This window comes from Patella vulgata, chromosome 9 (genome assembly GCF_932274485.2).
Source record: "Patella vulgata chromosome 9, xgPatVulg1.2, whole genome shotgun sequence".
Lineage (NCBI taxonomy): Eukaryota > Metazoa > Mollusca > Gastropoda > Patellidae > Patella > Patella vulgata.
The window spans coordinates 12,858,939-12,882,289 of NC_065887.2; the positions used below are offsets into that span (position 1 = coordinate 12,858,939).

Sequence of the window (23,351 nt, forward strand, 5' to 3'; positions counted from 1 at the left end):
TTGCATAATGCATGTTTAAATGGAAGAAAATAAATGCTACTCAATATTGTTTTCAAAATAAAATCGTCGATGCGGGAATTAAATAGGTCAACTAGCTTCGCGTCTGTTGCCAAGCACGGCCAGTTGGCTAGAAGTTTTGGCACGTGACCTGCACGAGGCAATATACTTTTGCTCTTTCTTGAACACCTATTGCACATCTAATGTGTTTATACTTATGTATTGAATAACAGATAACAAGTCCCACTGTTTGTCCTTAGCAAAAAAGTGATAATTAAAGCTCCTGTCTTTTTAAAGCTATAGTTAATGTACAACATAAAGGATGTTTAATTGCAATATGGTCCCATTTAAGCCACTTCCATTTAAGGGATTACTGCTAGTTAACTGATGAATTGAAATCCCAAATATTGAAGCCTTTAATGCTAAGTTGATTGCTTAAAAATCGACAAACTTTCGAGCAATCCAGCTTTTCGGGCAGACGGGTGAAGTGAAAACAAAAATTATTATTTCATCTAGTTGGCAAAATAAAGTGCCTTAAATCTAATAAAACACTAATTTCACTTTTCTTTTAATTGAATGCCACGAATTTGTACTGATTTGGCTATAATGGATTAAAACATTTTGTCTGGAGCCATTCTACTTTGATTATTATTTGTGAATGCAGCTGCAACAGTATGATTGGATGGTTAGAATTCAGGAAGGCATATAGAGGGATTTCGGTTGCTTAATTCACGGGCTAAAATAACAGAAAAACGCTTCGGGGAATGCGAGGCCTCCATATCCCGCGACGATTGATTGGTTGTTTGGGATACAGGTAAGTCACAGGTAGGCTATATTGGACCATTTTAAGTTGCTGTATTCACGGACTGGAATAGCAGGAAATCCCGTTTGTGGCCGTCAAATTTTCTGTGTGTGTGGGTGTGTGTGCGTGTGTGTGAGGCGGGGGGGGGGGGGGGGCTACACCGTACGCCCCGCTTCTTCGCCTCTCGCGGACATTTTTTCGGGCATCTTAGGTTCTGACCTCCCACACCCTCCTATCATTTATCAAGCCCGTACGCCTGAACAAGTATTTGTTCTGACCTCACCCAATACAAATAATATTTTTAATGATGACAAGAAGATATTATTATTATTACTTTATTATTACAAAATTTATATTATTACTTTATTATTACAAAATCTATATAGCGCTCCTTTCACAGATGTGTTCAGGGACACTTTACAGTGTAGCAAAAACATACATTCAAAAAGTAAATTGCATCCAAAATGTTAAAAATGCATTAATTAAATAAACAATTATTTCTAAAATATATATACAAGGAAGACAATTGACAAAACAATAGTTGTTTAAATTTGTTATAAGCCTTTAAAAATCAGAAAGTTTTAGTCTGTTTTTTTTAAAAAAATTAACTAGTGATGATTAACATTCTAATATTAAAAGATAATTGATTCCATAAAATAGGCGCTTGATAACTAAAAGAACGTGCCCAGTAACTAGAAGGGTTTACAATTTTTTGCTTTAAAATTAATTTATCAGATGAACACGGGGTTCCATCTGGGGTATATAATTCTAAAGACCCCTACGCGCAAGCGAATTATTGAAATAAAATTAGTCCATATGTTAGTCCCGAAATGACCTAGTTTGTGTCGAGTGGACGTCAAACCCCATCTCTCTCTCTCTCTCTCTCTCTCTCTCTCTCTCTCTCCCCTCTCTCTCTCTATTCGTAATAGCCATTATGTTTAATACAAGATAATTAATGATACTATGCAAAATAACCTGTATTTCCTCACCCTCCCCAAAATTTTACCATCACACACAACCACTACCCACCCCAAAATGATATAAACATATATTATGAAATATAAAACTACCCCCCCCCCCCTCACACACACCTCATCCTCCCTCCATAAACTAAACTTGCCTATATTTTACCATTCCCCCACAACCCCTAACCAGCCCAAAATGATATAAACATATATTATGAAATATAAAACTACCCCCCCCCCCCCACACACACACACACAGCTCCACACTTCCAAGCACCCCTGACTTTCCCCCGCATCATCTTCCCTCCATAAACTAAACTTGCCTATATTTTACCATCCCCCACAACCCCCACCCAACCCAAAATGATATAAACATATATTATGAAATATAAAACTACCCCCCCCCCCCGACACACACCTCACCCTCCCTCCATAAACTAAACTTGCCTATATTTTACCATTCTCCCACAACCCTTAACTAGCCCAAAATGATATAAACATATATTATGAAATATAAAACCCGACCTCCACACTGCCAAGCACCCCTGACTTTCCCAAACATTATTTATAAAGACAATCTGATTTCAAATCTCCGTTTTTATATAACTTGTCAAGTTATCTTGGCCATAAACTTTTATCTTCGGGCGCCGAATTACAAACTTAAAGATAAAAAAAATGAAGATTTAGATATGTAAATGGCCGTTTTTGCTATTATAGTTCAAAATATATAATTTCATTCAAATTACTTTATTCTGACCGACGTTTTAGGTGTTGGGAGATGTAGCCTTGATTGTTAATTATCAAAGCAACTGTACTGGAAAAACGAGACTAAGTCCCCCCCCCCCCAACTCGCTGTCATATCTCTCCGCCCCTACACCAAATCGACTGTCTTTAACTTACCCCCACCCCCCGTCATAACCCACCCTCCTGTCTCACCCCACAACACCTCCCTAGCATACAACACCTTCCTGACTTGCCTACATGATTCTACCTCACTGCCCCTTAACTATCATCTATACCAACTTCCTGCATGTCCCGGGGTCGTGGTGGCTCGGTGAGTAAGACGTTACCTCGCTAACCACTAGGTTCCGTGTTGGGGCCTGGTATTGGCCTAGAAATTTGTTCGGAATTTTTCGGCCCGCCCTCGCCTATGATTCAGGATAGGGACGACGTATAGTCGCTCGGATGGACGGTACGTAAAAGAAACCTTGACAGGTAGAGTTTGAAATAAAAGAAGGTTGTAGTGTCGCTGTCCGGGACTCATTTTCTTATACCACACTGTATGGTGTATGCCCGTCTTCATTAACCCAGTCGGGGGAGAAAAGTAGGACGTTAAACCCAATTTCATTTTCTCCCTGAAATGTGGTGTATAGAATTTTCAATTTATAATCCGAAAATAAGACGATCAGACACAAATATATCTCTAATGTCACATAAATGGTTACTTTACCGTGGTTTCCGTGTCGATGTGTTCATAAAACGAGCGACCAGATGGACTAATATCACTAAGTTGATTTATATAATTCTGAAATAAAAATTAAAATTCAAAATTCAAATAAACGAGATTTCATCATACAAATGATTAACAATAAAGGTGCTTTTCAATTATTGGATACAATTCTTTCGATTCCATATTACGGTAATAAATCTGATTTCTCCCTGAGGCATGGAATTTGTGGTGGCTAGAAACAAATATTTTCTAATAACGAAGGCGAAGGTGTGACAAAATGCGTGATTTCGCGAAGGTTGAAAGTTCACTTCTTTCCGCTCTAAATTCGCACAGACTCGATTTTTGTTTCAAACTTTCCGCATAGTTGTTCGAATTGGACAAAAAGCCTAGATTCCGTGTACAAATGAAGTGAACACTATGTAATGGCATAATGGCAGCGCGGTTAGGAAACAGGATTCACGCCGACGGAGCTGACTTGTTCAGGCGTTCGAATGTGACAAATCACCGAGGCCCGGTATGGTTAGTGAACAGGTCTTTCAACTTGTACGAAATGGCACCTACAAGGCTGACAAAGATATTGTCATAGGCGTACGAGTCAGGAGGCAGCTGCCCCCTAACGTTCGGGCAATCTGACTATTCGGGCAGACGGGTAAATTGAAAACAGAAATTATTACTTCATCTAGTTGGCAAAAAAAGTGCCAAAAATCTAATAAAACACTAATTTTTACTTTTCTTGTAATTGAATACAACGAATTTGTATTGAATTGACTATGGATTAAAATATTTCATCTGGAGCCACTTTGTGCGACATTTTTTGGTTATCGATTATTATTTGTGAATGCAGCTGCAACAGTCTGATTGGATGGTTTGAAGTTGCTAAATTCACGGGCTAGAATAGCAGAAAAACTCATTTGCAGCGGTTAAATTTTCCAAATTTGGGGTTGCTTGGGATTTGGGATTCAGGTGGGCAAAGAGTGGGATTACGGTTGCAGCAGTTAAATTTTCAAAAATTTCCCCGACGGTCCCATCTCCGTGCACTGTAAACGGTTGATTGATTTCGAGTCAGTCACATCACATTGAAGTAATTGCTGTTTTCACGGGCTGGAATAGCAGGAAAACGCGTTTCCGACCATCAAATGTTCGAAATTTACTTTGCAGGTTGTGTGCGTGTGTGTGTGCGGGTGTGTGTGTGTGTGGGGGGGGGGGGGGGCTACACGCTACGCTCCACTCCTTCGCCTCTCGCGGACATATGGCACCGTCGTCTGTCCAAACTTTCAGTGAGTCCGTATGTATAAATAATGAATTACACCCACCATATATTTATCGTTGATCTTATACAAACGTATACAATTTGAAACAGCGTCTTCTTTATATTATATATTATTATTGGCATACTTATTCAACAAGAAAGTTACTCAAACATCTATTTCAGTTTTACACATGTGACGGCATAATGAGCATAAAATGACTATTCATTTCATTCGTGCAAACCAGTGAGGTGTTACGATAGAAATAGAAGAGAGAAGATGTCTTAACGCTAGGGTTCCCACCATCACGTTTCGCCGTCAAATTTTCTTGGTGTGCACGGTAAGCCCCACTCCTTCGCCGGCATCACCGTCTGTAACCCGAAATATTTTCAGACATTTCAGGTTTTGCCCCCTAACACCGAGCCCGTACCCCCATCGGAACAAAATGAAATGAAATGAAATGAAATGGAGTTTAACGTCCTACTGTTCTGCTCCTAACCTGGGCTAATGAAGACGGGCATACGCAATACAGTGTGCTATGAGGCACTACGGCCTACTCTTATATCGAATTTCAACTGCCAAGGGATCTTTTACGTGCACGCCAATGTGTACACGGGACCTCGGTTTTTCGTCCCATCCGAACGACTAGACAGCTTTCCTTGTCAGCCCCTCCGTCCTGCATCACTGACAAGGGAGAACCACGCCGGAAAATCTGGATGAACTTTCTCGGCCAATGCAGGGATCGAACACCCGACCTCCAGGCTAGCGAGCTAGCGTCTTACCCACTTAGCCACGCTATCCCCCGCCCATCGGAACAGTATTTACATGTAAATAGTGGTCGCTTCAAAGATTATTATTTGACCGAATAAATTAATAGGCCAATTTCTTGTCATGGTTTTTACCTTATGTGCATCTGTATCAGATCTCATACGTCCATCAGTAGTTGATTCGTTAATGTTTTCTTCGCCCAGTGTTGGCTTGTACGATGAAATGCTCTCGAAACTCAAATTGCTTTGATCGGATTCCCTGTAATGATTCAATAGAAGAATACAGGATTAAGACTTATTACATCCTTATTAAAGTGTACTGTCCTGTTCCGTCATTAACAGAGTGGGCTGTTCTATTCTGTATTTAACTTTCTCTTGCGTTGTTAAATATACATTATGTAAGATTAAGATAAAGATCTAGACATTCGTGCTATAATAATTCGAAAATAGATAACTTAAAATGAATAATTTGAAAGTTTCATTCCAATTACTCTATTGAGAGCGAAGATATTAGCCTTTGAAGGTTTGACAAAAAGTGTGCAATAATTGCAACTACCGCCTTTCATTTTTAAATTACATTAAAATATGGCTGAACTGTTCTAATCTATTGCATATCGCAGATATCACATGCCATCGAGAGTTGATTATGGCCTGGATCAGTTAATTAATTTCTAATTAATAATTTAGAAAACATTTCAGGCTTAAAGAAAGACCTGCAATAGGCAGATTTAGCTCTTGCATAACGTATGTCTAACACAGTATGATGATCTACCCAACACTACTGGTTTATTGAGTAACGTCTCCCCATTAAGAAAATTTAGCGATCATTTTCGAAGGGCCTAACAATTTGACTTGAAATTTTCAAACAGGAAAAATCGCCCGTTGTTTGTTTTTGATCGATAAATCCACATTTATCTCCAGGGAAATCTAGGACTTCTCCTTAACAAAGTGTGATGTGATGTTAACAAGGTGCACTGTTCTTAACAAATGCGCTGTTCTAGTCCGGGTTAATATAGTGCACTGTTCTAGTTCATGTTAATATGGGGGATGCTCGATTGAACGTTCCAGAATTGAATTCTCTCAATCCCCAAAACAGTGTCAATCGAGTGAAAAGGAGAATTTAGGAGTACAACGCATGTGCCGGCTGCATAAAAAATATATCAACCAATAATGGCAGCTGAAACATATTTGCTATCTAAAATACGTCATGATTCTACTCACACCACCTCAGCTGTTGGAACTGGCAGAACTGTGACAGGACTTAATTCCGTATCAGTTGATTGCGATTCTGTCAATTCGGGACGTTCCGGAGTGACAATCGAGCATCCCCATAGTGTACTGTCCTTGTCCGTGTTAATATAGTGAGCTTTTCTAATTCCTGTTACGAAAATTACTTTGACATCGTGGCATGTTTTTAGAATCAAGTTGGTAAGACATTCCAAATAAATACGTACTCATAATGTTTTGTCCGTAGACGTGCTCTCCTTTTAATCACAATAACTATGATAATAGTGATCATGATAGTAACACCAAATATACTACAACTTATAATAATGATATAATTTGTTGATAATAATAGTTTCTCTATTTCTTCATCACATTTCTCTCCACTGTATATCACATCAGACGTCTCATCACATCTAGAAAAGAAACATATGGGTTTATAGGCTTAGAACGAACAAACCCGGGGGAATAAAATCACTGTTCTTTAGAATTCCTACAAAGTTTAAATGGCAGGACTAATACCCCATGATTATACGCCTACACAAAATAAACCCACGCTAGGTGTCATAAGGGCAGAATAATGACGCACTCGTGTTAGACAGGCTTAATACAATTCAATTCCGTGGGGCTTATTTGCAATTTCGTCAGTGAAGATGGTTTCAGACAGAATTGCAAGTCAAAGCAATCCGAACAAGTAAAATAATAATAATTTAAGGTTTATATATCATATATTATATACAAAATTAAGTTAACGGACGCATTAGTTAAGATTAGATACAGAGCTGACAGTTCTCGCTATAATAGATAAAAATAGATAATGAAAACAGAATATGCTGAACTTGTCAGTCAAATTGCTTCACTCTGAACCGAGATATTAGCCATTCAATTTTAGGCTCGCCTCGATCGTCATTAATACCGTTGGCACGATAATAAAGTCTCGGTTATCCATTTTTACGTCTAGTCATCCATCACAAAACGTATTCAAATCCACAAAATGTCACAGGCGGCTAACGATGGTATCGTGAATTGATTATGGTCTTGATAAGTTATTTAGTGTTTAATTAATAATTTAGACAACATTTAAAGCGTAAAGAAAGACCTGCAATAGACAGATTTAGCTCTTGGATAATACATGTTTAACTTACCTACACTTGGGTTGTCCTAAATGTAAAACACATGTACCGGATTTACCGCAGTTAAAACCATCACACGAATCTCTACAGATTAAACCATTGTTAGACGTTCTACTACACGTGCTACCAGTAGGACATGCATCTATACAAGGATCGGTAAATCTAGCTGCTTCACCTGTTGATTAAATAAAAATGTGCACGCAGTCGTACGCCTTAGGTCTGCCTTGTGTCCTCCCCACCCCACCCCAACCATATTCTGTATTTAGAGGTGTCAGTCATAATATGTGATAGAACTGGTTAAACACATTCCAAATATAATTTTAACACATAGATCATTGCTACGATAGATGCGTAATAAAGGTTTCAACAATCGGAAATGACGAACCCGAAAGAAAAACACGAGTTATCCGTCTGCATAACTGTCTGAATTGACGAGTGATAACAGATACATGGGCGAATTTCTGCTCACTAATAATTCCTTCAAAGACCAACAGTTGTGGTGTGAGACTGTGAGAGAATATCTGACAATTCATTAAAAGAATGGACTGTCACTAGATAAGAGAACACGAAAGTAAAATAGAAAAAGTCAGTGCATTACCATTTTTTTTATTAAGTATAGAATGAATAAAAAGAAGGGAATGTACGGACTATTTCTATTTTTCTCGTGTTCTCTTGTCTAATGACATTTAAAAACTTTATCGAATTGTTAGATATCCTCTTACAGTCTTATATTACAACTTTTGGTCTTCTTTAACATATGACATTTTCCGTCTCCGTTTAATAATAAATCATGTAAATACTATGGCCCGTCCTTCACACTCATACAAGATTACAGAACAAAGATCAACAACGTCGTTCAAACGTCACCGGAATTCACTAGTGCTGTCAAACATCAAATTTTTAAACCAAAAGTTATTCGGGTGTAAAATAAATATGTTATTTGTACATTTATTTAATTCTTTCGTAGGGCGTAACGTCCGCTTCCATCGAGGGTGACCGGCCGGTTGGAGCTCGGAGTTGTTTATATATGTCCCCATTAACTTACCAGAATTTGTAAAGTCGTCCATTTGTCGTTTTGTGTAGTTCTTATCAACAGGTGCTGGTAGGGTAATAATATTATTAATCCTCTCTACAACAGTTGTGTTGATTTGTTTTGTTGTGTTTTCATTGGTTTCAAGTAAATCAAATACAGCATTATAATCACATATTATACTTCCATTTCTGTAATAAAGATAAGCTTTATAATCACATATAGCACTTTATAATCACATATAACACTTTATAATTACATATTACTATCCTCTGTGTAATAAAAATACGGCATTATAATCACATATAACATTTCCTTCTCTGTAATAAAAATACAACTTTATAATTACATATAATAAATATACAGCATTATAATCACATATAATACTTTCTTCTGTGTAATGAAAATACAGCTTTATACAGACAGCGTCATATATAATACTTCGTTTTGCCACCGTACTATGAACCAGGAACTGAGTATGGCGTCATCGCAGCCATCTTGAAATTGTGACAGCCAATCAAAAATGAGAGCCCATCAATCTATGCACAATTTGCCAAGAAACAAGTAAGCCAAGCATGGAATTAGAATACTTATATTTTAATTTTCCAATGTTCATGTAGGGTCGCCTGTCCAACCTCGTGGGTTTTCTCCGGGCTAAAGACCCCTACGCCCAAGCGAATTATGGAAATAAAATGGAACCATATGTTAGTCCTGAAATGACCTAGTTTGTGTCGAGTGGACGTTAAACCCCATTTCTCTCTCTCTTCAATGTTCATGTCGATCGTACATGAATTGGCGGAGCAAAAGACTTTTTTCGAAGAGCTACAAAATGTGTAGTGGTTATTTGGCACATGGTTTTATTTTTGTAGACAGCAATACTTACTTAAATCCCAGTACTTCGATTTCTTTGAATCCATCTGTTCCTTTAAACGCCTCCGTAAGCTGTAATTACATTAATAAGCCAATAAAAAGAGGATGGACATACAGCAATTTTGACAAAAAGTTTTTCCTTTTTCTGTTAGATATGTCAGTATACATATACCCGAACCATGGTATAAACAAAGTTCGAATTTTGCATCTTGGCAAACCATTCTGTTTGCGTCAGATAGATGCTTGAAAATCAATGTATAGTAAATGTTATTTTTCGGATTTCCTGTAGCGTCAGATAGATGCTAGAAAATCAATGTATAGTAAATGTTATTTTTCGGATTTCCTGTATGTCCCAATGACGAATCTCACCAATTATGGAATTTAATTACAGGGTTTTTCTTACAAATAATTCTATGAAGAACCTTACCATTTTGCGGTCTAAAATTTAAAAATTAATAGTCAGTAATAAACGTTCGCAATTATCCACCAATGAATTCAAAATTTCGAAAGGATAGGTGTGCCTTTTGCTAATTTGGAATTTCTCGAATTTAATAGGTTTTTGTGTTTCCGTGGAAACAAATTTAACTTATGTGTACACAAATTTTTATTCCGGAACATATCTCATAAACCTTTCAAGATATTTTCAAGAAACTTTGTATAAACATCAACCTGCTAATTAGACATTTCTCAGACTTAATAAATTTCTCTGTTGAATGATTTTTTAGTTTATACCACAACACATCTGACTTAGTTTTTGGTACAGAATTATTATTCTAGAGAATATATCAGTGTTTAAAATACCCTTATAACCTTTTTACATTCACCAACCTAGTATTTTATTATTCATCATTAATTTGTAAAAACCTTGCTTGTAATCTGCATGTACATTTATTCAGTGTTGCAGAGGGGAGAAAACATGAATAAATTTGAGGATTCTACTAAATCATTTACATGGCAACGTAAATGTCTGGAGTACAATCGTAATGGTTCTTTGCATAATTTATAAGACAAATGCCTTTTATAAGTTATTTTGGTATTTTCAATTGCACTATACCTTCATTAAATGGCCCAAACAGATATACATTACATTAAAGTCATGTATATATGGAAGCTGCATAAACAGATTTTTTATTTAAAATTGGACGCCATTTCTTTCCACTTGAACAATAGCTCTATTTGGTAAGTATTGATCTCTAATTTTTAAAACCTGGGGATAGTATAGGGCCAAAGGTAATTGACCTGTCTTGGTTTTCAGAAATAAATGGCAATATCTATTAAACAGCGCCACAATATCAGGACAAGTGACACTAATTGCGAAATCATATATATTTAATGTTGATTACCAATAACATAAATAAGTTGTTTAACCCTCTCCCTTCCAAACAAGTACAAGGTCGCGGGGTGTTCAGTCATCTTGTTTAAACTGAACCAGCGTCATCATTCAGAGATAAAGAACCTTCCTTTTTATGGATGAAGAACTTACCAACAGACACAGGTATATATCATGAAAATGTTAGTATATAAAATTGAAAGTGAACACTCACACCTTCAGTAAAGTTTGCTTCGTATGATTTGTATAAATCAGTTGTTTTGTCGGTGAGCTTGTCATTAAATGGTTCGTTGGATCTTACAGACAATTTAAATCCGTAATTATTCACATCTAAAAAGTAAAATTAAGATATTATCATTTGTTCATTGGTGTACGTTCTTTTGTCGAGATTGCAAGCTATTGTTTTTGGATGTGCATTTAGACATGGCAAGGTTTGGGGGCGTTTGGAAAAGTGGACAATGAAATATTTATGAAACATTTTCTTTTTATTTCGCTGGAACAATAATAGTTTATCCTATCATCTTGTAAGATGTGGGGAAAATATATTCTACAAAATATATTAATCTGTGGTGTTTTTCACCACAAGAGTTCCACAAGATATTGAACTGAGAAAAAAAAATCATTTTCTTTTCCAAAAATTTCTTCTCAGACCTCCCTATATGCCTGTGTGGTACCACATTCCACAAGATGTTCGACTCAGAATAATTTTGATAGTGTTTTGGGTCTGTGGTATTTTTCACCACAAGCGTTCCACAAGATATTGGACTTAGAAAAAATATCAATTTTTTCAAAAATTTCTTATCATACCGCCCTATGTGCCTGTGTGGTACCACATTCTACAAGATTTTCGACTTAGAATAATTTTGATAGAGTGTTTTGAGTCTGTGGTGTTTTTCACCACAAGAGTTCCACAAGATATTGGACTTATAAAAAATATAAATTTTTTCTCATACCTCCCTATGTGCCTGTGTGGTACCACATTCCACATTATGGCATACCTACCCACCTAAGATTATCCACTTAATCCAGAAACTGCACTTTAAAACAACATGAATAATATGCTACCCGAGTAACAACATAGATCTATTCCAGTTTGCTACAGTAGACAGTGTTTCCTACTACCATCCCAGGTAATTAATTGCATGTGTTAAAACACATGGTCATATGGCATAAGAAAATCTTTTGCGATTCCACCAAAGAACATATATATAGGTGCTGATGGATTGGGCATACCTCATGCCGTTGACATTCACACTTTACACGTCAAGTCCACGGAGCAATATAAAGTGAAATCCTCCAGTGTGATGAACTGGAGAACAAACCACGACTAACCACCTTTGGGGTGGGGGCAAAGAAAGTGGCTTAATTTGTACAGTAATCGATGAAAATCTGATGTCATTGCATTAAGTATTCCATGGATGGAACAAACAAACCAAGCGGGCGCTCGTTTCAAACCGGAGATGATTTTAATGAAACTACTAGGTTTGTCGGTTGACATCTGCTTCTACACAGGGATATAACCATTTAATACATATTTTCACGAGGGTTTACTTCGAGAACCTGTTGATCGGTTAATATGGATAAACAAAACAACGAATTATACTCATCGTTGTATATTCGTTGATGTCATGGAGGGTTATAGCCCAGAAAATGGGAAAGAAATAATATTGTAACGTTTGGGGGCATTTGTGTGGAACTTTTCACCACAAGAGTTCCACAAGTCGTAAAGTTTGTGGAATGTGGTACCGCACAGGCACATAGAGAGGTCTAAAAAGAAATTTTTGAAAGAAAGGTTTTTGTTTTCTAAGTCCAATTTCTTGTGGAACTCTTGTGGTGAAAAACACCACAGACCCAAAAGACTCTATCAAAATTATTCTAAGTCGTAAATTTTCTGGAATGTGGTACCACACAGGCACATAGGAGGTATGAGAAGAAATTTTTGAAAAAATTGATATTTTTTCTAAGTCCAATATCTTGTGGAACTCTTGTGGTGAAAAACACCACAGACCCAAAACACTCTATGAATATTATTTTAAGTCGAAAGTCTTGGGGAATGTATTTATTTTCAGAAACCCAATATCTTGTGGAACTCTTGTGGTGAAAAGTTCCACACAAATGCCCTCAAACCTTGCCATAGATGTGTGCATTATGTATATAAGACCAATATATTTTGGAAAATAAAACAACGTTACAATATTATTTCTTTCCCATTTTCTAGGCTATAACCCTCCATGACATCAACGAATATACAACGATGAGTATAATTCGTTGTTTTGTTTATCCATATTAACCGATCAACAGGTTCTCGAAGTAAACCCTCGTGAAAATATGTATTAAATGGTTATATCCCTGTGTAGAAGCAGATGTCAACCGACAAACCTAGTAGTTTCATTAAAATCATCTCCGGTTTGAAACGAGCGCCCGCTTGGTTTGTTTGTTCCATCCATGGAATACTTAATGCAATGACATCAGATTTTCATCGATTACTGTACAAATTAAGCCACTTTCTTTGCCCCCACCCCAAAGGTGGTTAGTCGTGGTTTGCTCTCCAGTTCATCAAACTGGAGGATTTCACTTTATATTGCTCCGTGGACTTGACGTGTAAAGTGTGAATGTTAACGGCATGAGGTATGCCCAATCCATCAGCACCTATATATAAATGTTCTTTGGTAGAATCGCCCAAGATTTTCTTATGCCATATGACCATGTGTTTTAACACATGCAATTAATTACCTGGGATGGTAGTAGGAGGCACTGTCTACTGTAGCAAACTGGAATAGATCTATGTTGTGACTCGGGTAGCATATTATTCATGTTGTTTTAAAGTGCAGTTTCTGGATTAAGTGGATAATCTTAGGTGGGTAGGTATGCCATAATGCCTAAATGTATTTTCCACATTGTTGTTGATTTGCCACCCAAATCAAAAGCCGTGTTGAAATCCACAAAACAAGTGACCCCTCCATCTATCTATAAGACTGTCTATGTATCTATGTATAGAGTGTCCTCTAATAATTTCCAGTCACATCGCCGGTGCGTCTAAAATCATGCGTTTGTGAAATGAAATGTAACGTCCTACTGTTCTGCTTCGACTTGACTTATGGAGACGGGCATACACCATGCAGTGTGCTATAAAGGACATTTTTCCCGGACAGCGGCGATAAGCTCTACTCTTATATCGAATTCCAACAGCCAAGGGATCGTTTACGTACACGTCAGTATGTAAACGGGATCTCAGTTTTCCGTCCCATCCGAACGACTACAGAGCTGTCCTTGCCACTGGGAGCGAACTCGCGAACTTCAGACTAGTGAGCGAGTGTCTTATCCACATAGCCACCGAGGCTCCACGTGCCTTTGTCATTTAACAGTCTTGTTGTTTCCATTGTTATTTATCTGACCTAGTTTCAACAGTCTACGGAGTTTGCGCTAGTGTGAAAATCGAATTAATCAAGTGAATTTAATTTGTAAACTCATTTGAGGCTTAATAGATATAAAGCTGTGTTAATATAAATACAAATGTCAAAAATGAAAAGATAAGAAAAGATTACAAAAAACCTATGATTGGTTTACGAGTTGGATAAATTGTATTTGCTTCAGGTGTAAGAGATGACCCTGAAAGAACAACAAATAATTAGGGTTTTTGTTTTAATATTTAAAATCTCAGCCTTAATAGTAGCCGTCCCATATTTCACAAGGTATTCGAAGACTATAGGCTGCAAATTAAACATCAACATATATGTAGAAACACCGCGAAAACCTTGTTTGGAATTTGTTAATCAATGGATTTGCTTTTCGGGATTACTCAATTAAGTCACTCCATTATTCAATTGTGTATTTACAGCGTTGGTACATACATATATCTTGGCATCAAAAACTGACTGGAATGTGGGGACCTGGCGACCATCGTACAAAAAAATTGAAAGTATATATTTCTTAGAAAACTTCATTCTGGTGCACATGACTAGGATATAGATTTGCCAGAATCACACCAAATTAACACCAAATCAACAGGTTCTGTTCAATAAACTTAACAGCTCGATTAATAAAAAGCATTTATTCTTTTCTAAAAATGTGACAAGTATCTTGCACAAAAAATGTTGTGGACGGACGGAATGTTTACCTGATATTGCCGTAGAAATAGCCGGTGCAACTGTTGGTGGTGCTGCTGTAGAGGTCGTCATTGTTGTTGTAGAGGCCGTCGTTGCTGCTGTAGATGCCACTTCCGTAGACTCCTGTGCACTTGTAGAAGCCGTTGAAGCTGTCGTAGGGATTGTTTCTGCTACTGTAGAGACCGTAGGTGCTGATGATAATGCCGCTGTCGTAGAGACAGTTAATGCCACTAATGTAGACAATGTCGGTGCTGCTGTAGTGGTCGATGCAGTAGAAAATGTTGTTGGCGCAGCTGTAGAGGTCGTCGTTAAGGCTGTGGAGGCTTCTGTAGATGCCACTAATGTAGACAATGTCGGTACTGCTGTAGTGGCCGAATCCGTAGAGAATGTTGTTGGCGCTGCTGTAGAGGTCGTCGTTGCTGCTGTAGATGCCACTTCCGTAGACCCCTGTGCACTTGTAGAAGCCGTTGAAGCTATCGTAGGGGTGGTGTCTGCTACTGTAGACAATGAAGATGATTCTGTAGATGCCACTGATGTAGAGACAGTTGATGCCACTGATGTAGACAATGCTGGGTCTGAAGTAGACAATGTCGAGACTGCTGTATTGGCCGAATCCGTCGATAATGGTGTTGAATCTGCTGTAGCGTTCGTCATTGTTGTTGCAGAGGCCGTTGTTGCTGCTGTAGATGTCACTTCCGTAGACCCCTGTGCATTTGTAGAAGCCGTTGAAGCTATCGTAGGGGTGGTGTCTGCTACTGTAGACAATGTAGATGATTCTGTAGATGCCCCTGATGTAGAGACAGTTGATGCCACTGATGTAGACAATGTTGGTTCTGCTGTAGACAATGTCGAGACTGCTGTAGTGGCCGAACCCGTCGAGAATGGTGTTGACGCTGCTGTAGCGTTCGTCATTGTTGTTGCAGAGGCCGTCGTTGCTGCTGTAGATGTCACTTCCGTAGACCCCTGTGCGCTTGTAGAAGCCGTTGAAGTTATCGTAGTGGGGGTGTCTGCTACTGTAGATGTCACCTCGGTAGCCCCCTGTGGACTTGTAGAAGCCGTTGAAGCTATCGTAGTGGTGTTGTCTGCTTCTGTAGACAATGAAGATGATTCTGTAGATGACACTGATGTAGAGACAGTTGATGCCACTGATGAAGACAATGCTGGTTCTGCTGTAGACAATGTCGAGACTGCTGTAGTGGTCGAATCCGTCGAGAATGGTGTTGACCCTGCTGTAGAGTTCGTCATTGTTGTTGCAGAGGCCGTCGTTGCTACTGTAGATGTCACTTCCGTAGACCCCTGTGCACTTGTAGAAGCCGTTGAAGCTATCGTAGGGGTGGTGTCTGCTACTGTAGACAATGTAGATGATTCTGTAGATGCCACTGATGTAGAGACAGTTGATGCCACTGATGTAGACAATGTTGGTTCTGATGTAGACAATGTCGAGACTGCTGTAGTGGCCGAATCCGTCGAGAATGGTGTTGACGCTGCTGTAGCGTTCGTCATTGTTGTTGCAGAGGCCGTCGTTGTAGAGAGTGTTGTTGGTGCTGCTGTAGAGGTCCTCATTGTTGTTGTAGAGGCCGTCGTTGCTACTGTAGATGCCTCTTCCGTAGACTCCTGTGCATTTGTAGAAGCCGTTGAAGCTGTCGTAGTGTTTGTTTCTGCTACTGTAGAGACCGTGTGTGTTACTAATGATGATGCTGTCGTAGTTGATGTTGTTACAGCTGTTCTTGTAACAATAAAAAGTAGAAAAACATACCCATCCAAGAAATGGCGATGAACCAATGATACCATTTTAGTGGTACTGGATTGATTTCAAAACGTCCGGCTATAATAATAAAATAGAATATTAGCAAGAAAATGTTGCCTTATAATCTCCCATTTTGGGATGTAGTTGTCTAGGGAACACCTGCCTGATAAAGACGCGAGGGAGAGTAATTTATCTTTTAGAAAGATATTCATCTTTTACAAATACCGACCAAAACAGATTTAATATTGTCACTTGGCTATACTGGAATTGATCACACAAGCAAAGCCTACTGATTGTCACGGATTTTCAGAAAACGGACTGTAACACTTATATTACTTAATCCCGACTTCCACGTTGTATACTTTTTTACTCCATAGATCAATAACTCTGGACTACTGTGTGGTTATACCTATGTTTATATATCTTTATAACATCCATAATACAAAGGTTATATACAGGAAGCTAAACACGGCGTGAAACTGGGGTGGCTAAAGGTATATCTCTCTAGGGAGATTGCATGTTGTCTCTATCGAATATCTGAATCCGACTGTGGGAACGTACTTCTGGGAATATCAAAATGATATGTACATGCAGCAAATTCAATCGCGCACTTTAATTTATATAAAACGTATAGATACGTTAGTTGTTAGGGCGGGGCAATTAGCATTTTTGGGTAAGTGTTTCATTTGGGCACCTTCTTGCGGCAACTTTATTGTATATAATTGGACTAATCTGTGCATCCAATGGCTAGACAACACCACACTTCCAGAAACGGATAGTGTCAGTGAGTTGGTCTAAGAAAGTTGTACATTAATCCAAGGTAACTATTATTACCTAATTACCTTAAATCTACCCGTCACCTATTTGTTTAACCACTTCAATATATTAAACAGAGCATATTTCATAGAACAAAAAAACTATAGTTTATATAATATTACAGAAGTTCGTGCGCGTAACTTATATAATTAGACTGAAATTAAAAGAAACCCAACAAAACAGTGGTTTGTTATCCTTGCTGAGTATAATTTTAAATTATCTTGTGGGACAACTGAAGGCATAAGTTGAGTTATTTAATCTTTGAGTATAAGGTTAAAATATGAGCAAAATATCCAGCATATATGTAGAGCCCTTGTGTTAAACGCGACTAGCGTATAGGGTTTTAGGTATAGTTTTTTCCCTAAGGAATTAAAATAGATGACTCGTTAAATTTACGAGATTATCATAAATCAGTATATACGAGTTTAATTTGAGGTTAAGGTGAGAATTAAGACACTTTAGAAGAGCGGCGAATTAAAAGGTGGCTGATTTGTGTTATTTATAAGCGTTATATGATATAATTGCCAGTTGTTTGTGCTATAATATGTTATAAGCGCTATATGATATAATTGTCGGTTGTTTGTGCTATAATATGTCATTAAAATGTGTAATGTCACAATGGTCTCTGAGTGTATTGTTTGTTGAGTAAACAATATGTTTTAACACTCTGTCGTTAAATTTGGCCTGTGTGCAAATCACGCGATGAGTTAAGGGTGAAATTATATCCAATCACAGATCTCTACTCACTTCATTTGGTACTCCGTATGGAAATAACTATACAGATCTGCCCTAAACTACATAAAAATCCCTACAAACGTTTTATAACAGGTTCATCCCGTTGTTCCACAAAACCAATTCCAAAAGTATTGACATTTATACTAACAGTAGTTAAAGAGGGTATTCAAACATACAGTGAAAAATATACTCTCATAGTGCTATCAATCAAATATGGATATTAAAAAATTACTTGATGGTTTGCAAGATAGATCACTTGCTTCTAGACAAACGTTTGACTTTTCTACCTTGTACACTAAAATTCCTCAGAGTAAATTAAACGCTCAGTTAAAAGACATTATTCGCACTATCTTTTCATCCAGATCGGGAACTGTTACATATGAATATCTAGTTGTTAATAACAATTCCACATGTTTTGTGGAAGGACCACAGTTAACTCCAAAAAAAAAAAATACACAGCCAACAAGATAATTCAGATGTTGGAATTCTTAATTGATATAATATATTTGTTGAATTGGGAGGAGAAATATATCAGCAAGTGTTAGTTATCTTGCAGATCTGTTTCTGTATTCTTACGAAGCCGATTATATACAGACAAATAAATGATGTCAGACGTTTTAATTTCATTTATCGATATACCGATGATGTTTTATCAATGGACAAACTTAAATTTAGTGATTATTTAGAATTCATATATGCTTAAAAATACTACTGACAGTGATAATTACGCTTGCTACATGGATCTGTTGTCGATTTTGACAACTGCCATAAACTGCAAGAGTAATAAATTATATGATAAACGTGATGACTTTGATTTTCCTATTGTCAACTTTCTATTTATTAGTAGTAACATTCCATTACCACCAGCTTTCGGAGTGTATGTCTTACAGTTAAGTCGATACAGTTAAGTTGTCCATTTTGACAACTGCGATAAACTGAGTATTAAATTATATGATAAACGTGATGACTTTGATTTTCCGATTGTCAACTTTCCATTTATTAGTAGTAACAATCCATTACCACAAGCTTACGGAGTGTATGTGTTACAGTTAAGTCGATACGCGAGAGCTTCGTCCTTTTATTTTGATTTGATTTTTTTAAGTAGGCATTTGTCATCTAAGCTTCAGCCCAGAATGGACCAATTACGTCAAACTGGTGAGTATGTACGAATGCTAGTAGGCCTATAATGTATCAACAACAAAAATTCTGGTTTAACATTATCTATATCTAACAAAATATTTGACAACAAAAGTGTAATTTTAAGTAATACAGTCTAAGACTTTTAAAAGTTGCTAGATAGGACACAACACTGATCCCTGCGGTACCCCGAACATTCTTTTGATAAACACCACTGACAACCTTATCTTTATTCGTTTTAAATTGTTGTTTTGTTAATTATTCGAATATACGCAGATACGACGAACATTCAATTGGCATTTCGGCGACATTACCGAACAGTCGAATTTAAAAAATATAATCCACGTACCATATTTAATAATATTACGCGAAAGATATATATTCAGTTTCATTCGAATATCGAACTTTTTAAAAACATTTGATAACTTTAAACAATGCTTATTATAATAACACGATACATTATTCATAACTTATAAAACAAAACCCCATTAGGGCCGCATCGAAATGTCTCCGGAAGTGACATAAACGTAATATATGTGATTTGTAATCATATTTACGACAAAATATTATTGATCAAACGATTGATACGAATCAGTTACACTACCGGCTAATAGTCTTTACACCTAAAACAGATATCTATGCAACGAATATCTTGAAAATACATATTGTCGATAGAACACTATAATATTTGTACGTTATCTACGCCTATAATGCTCATTTTAACCTATTAAGTCTGTTTGATACTGTACTCAACAAAAGAAATGAAACTTACTTTAAAATAGAGGCGGTAAAAAGGTTCTGTGTAATATCCTATCATCAATATTATCAATGGTTACTCCGAATTTTATGTCCGCAGCATATCGCCAACTATATTTGTAAAACTTGTTCTGATAATTCAGTCCGAGTAGACAAATATTAAGTTATGAAGTGATACCCATGATTTTTTTATTCAATAGCATAAACACTGTGTAGATACCTAAACGTGTGTTTGTTGAATGAAGGGATTAGGAATTTGAGACGTTTATGTAAGGGTGTAACTTTAAGGGTTAAAGTCTTTTAAATATTTTGTAGCTTAAAGTTATGTTAACTACGGTATTATTTACTGACCATATACTATAAGGATGACGTCTTTAAAAGTGATCTGATTTCAGATTTTTGTTACATATATTGAAATCACTTGTTGTCATGTCTTCAAATTTAACTTCAGTGTTCAATACATGTACTTAGTTTTAAAACCGTTATGATTTTAGATATAAATGGGTCGTTAAGATTTGAAGAGTATTCAGTTTCTAGGCCAGCAATTCAATTTTCCCGGATTATGTCAAGAAATAAACGTGAGAGGGTGTATAAATGGACCGTTAAGATTTGAAGAGTGTCCAGTTTCTAGACCAGCTATTCAAATTCCCTGGATTATGTCCAGAAATAAACGGGAGAGGGTTTAGTAATATTAGCGCCTCGACGTAATATTTGTTCGAAATTCATGAAGAAGTTAAATAACACGTACTACACCAGGAAGCATGAACTCTGATTTAATACATATCGTACATATAATATGTCATTTGTCCTTTTCATTATCAAAATATTATAAGATATATTTAAAGTGCAATTAATTTGTTTTGAATATACTGTGAGAAAAACAAGATATATCAGGTCTACAGTCAAACAGACAAGGCTAGTGTGGTATTGTCCAAAAAACACTCGTGAGGGAAGGTTATCAATTACGTCATTAGGCATAATTAACCAATCACATAATTGCGTAAATATGGCCAATTGAACAATCAATAGCAGAAGTCTAGGCATTTAAAACGTAAGATTTTCCCGGTAAGATCACAACATCAATATTGATTTCAATTGACAAATAATTCATGTTTTCAATGTTGATATTGAGTTAGAGACTTAGCTACTTTAAGCATTGTAATCTGTTTTCATATAAAGATGTTAAAGAAACCGTTGTACTGTTTTTCCTGTAGCCATATAGTTAGCTGCTGTAAATACACAACGTTTAAAGTGGGGTCCTATAGTAAAGAAATACAATAATATACGCCAGATACAAAATCACCGACTAACAAGATCTGTGGCAGATAAGAGTAAAGAATTACATAATACACGCCAGATACAAAATCACCGTCTAACAAGATCTGTGACAGAGAATATATCCCACGTCGGATGTGGTAAGCGTTTGGCCGGTTTCACTTTCCATATCTGACCGACGACGTATATTGTTACAAAACAATGTGAGACCAGTCAACACAAACTGGGGAGTAAAATATGGTTAAAATTTATTTCACTAATTCACTTGCGCGTGGAAGCTGTGAGCAGTACTATGATATTTAATGTGAATTAACTGTATATGCAGAATTTGATCAATATTGGTAGTTTGAGAGTATGGGTTATTGTAAATAAAAATATTGCCAATTTTTCTACATAGAAATGAGTATCCCATCGACGGGAATTTTGATTAATGTAAGGGTGGATGCAGCGGTTTGTATAACTATTAGTTTGACAGCTCTATTCTTTTCCGGGGGTTGGGTGACCGAATGGTTAACGCATGCCTGTTGGGTCACGAGGTCTGTCATTGAGTCAAATGCCGTGGATTCGATTCCCAGCTTGTACGTGACAAGGAGTAGGTCCTCCATGTTCCGCCCACTGTTATAGAAAGACCTCTACCCACAAGCAAATTATTGAAATAAAATTGAACCATATGATAGTAATTTGTTTGCGGTTATGTCCTTGTACACGTTTGATGTTAGATTTCAAATTATACAGCTTCCCTCTCGAGCCAACATTATCTTTAAGTCGGGGAAGTGGTTGATTGACTAGACTGTGATATTTTTCAGATGAAATTGTAATACTATGAAAAATAGACTTGTGACATGCAAGTTATAGAATATAGAGCTACGATAGCAAGTAAAGTTAGAACTTCATGAGAAATAATCTACCGTACGTTTACATTCCGAAAACAGCGAAGATCTGCCGATAAATGTCCTCTCAAATGGCATAGTTTCTTATATGTGCACACAAAAGTGTACACGGGACCTCTGTTTTTCATTCCACTAATACTCGAATCATTGAGTTATCTCATAATATGTATCGGAGAGATGTGGTTGTGGGGACACAACTTATATCTCCTACTAATACTCAAGACATTGGATTCTCTCATAATATTTTCATGGGGGTGATGTGGTTGTGGGGACATATCTCACATGTCCTACTAATTCTAAAGACATTGGATTCTCACAAGAATTCTGTAATATTATAGTAGGAAAATCGGTCTTTATCTAGTGGTATTGGTAGACGTTAATCGTCAATATGTGGTCTTGTCCCAGCAGATCATCTGTGTTAGTACATCATTTAAGCCTTCTTTTGCATGAAATATAGGAAATTGTGCCTTTGTCACAAGCTTCATGGTTGAGATGTCAAAAACATTCAAAAAATCACACAGACTGATGCTAGTTTGGATTATTAGCAAAACAATGATTTCATTCTTTGAAATTATGAAGACTATTAAAATGAACTGGTTAACAACATAAACAACCCAAGAACACTATTTTTTAATTTGACAAAATTCGGCCTTATGTGAGATATAGCATTATAGATTAAAATTATTTCTAAAACAAAATCATTGAATAGAAGCTTCCCAATAATTACCTGTGATGCAACTGCCAATTATTTTCACAGTTTTGTGCTCCTAATCAATTATAGGTAGTTTCTGAGTCATCAATACAGGGTTTTGTTTTTACCCAGACCGTCAACCAAATCCATACTAAAATTGAAGAATCAAATGTTGAAATGAAATGAAATCAGGTTTAACGTCCTACTGTTCTGCACAGACTGGGCTAATGAAGATTGAAATCCAAGCTTTGTGCTATGATGGAAATTTGACCTGGACAGAAGCGCCACGCCTGGTCTTATTTCGAATTCTGTCAAGGTTCTTTGTACGAGCCAATGTGTTTTCGTCCCATCCGAAAGACTGTATGTTGTCCCTTGCCAGGTCC

At 37.0% G+C, this 23,351-nt stretch overlaps 1 protein-coding gene across 1 annotated transcript; it reads right to left on the reverse strand.

The window, feature by feature from the left end:
* Nucleotides 1–2,187: 2,187 nt before the first annotated feature.
* Nucleotides 2,188–19,656, reverse strand: LOC126832662 (interphotoreceptor matrix proteoglycan 2). Its single transcript, XM_056103265.1, has 11 exons — nucleotides 19,644–19,656; nucleotides 14,933–15,127; nucleotides 14,368–14,424; nucleotides 11,030–11,145; nucleotides 9,499–9,557; nucleotides 8,631–8,806; nucleotides 7,598–7,760; nucleotides 6,683–6,868; nucleotides 5,364–5,487; nucleotides 3,215–3,289; nucleotides 2,188–2,423 (listed from the first exon to the last, which is right to left on the reverse strand). Exons 1-11 carry the CDS (start codon nucleotides 19,654–19,656, stop codon nucleotides 2,349–2,351), a joined length of 1,239 nt encoding a protein of 412 aa, XP_055959240.1. The 3' UTR covers nucleotides 2,188–2,348.
* Nucleotides 19,657–23,351: the final 3,695 nt, after the last annotated feature.

Excerpts from the sequence above, each read along its gene's own strand:
- LOC126832662 (XM_056103265.1), bottom strand. Across the intron at positions 14,425-14,932 it reads TATTTCTACGGCAATATCAG|GGTCATCTCTTACACCTGAA; the intron begins GTAAACATTCCG and ends TTGTTCTTTCAG. Across the intron at positions 3,290-5,363 it reads CTGATACAGATGCACATAAG|AATTATATAAATCAACTTAG; the intron begins GTAAAAACCATG and ends TTTTTATTTCAG.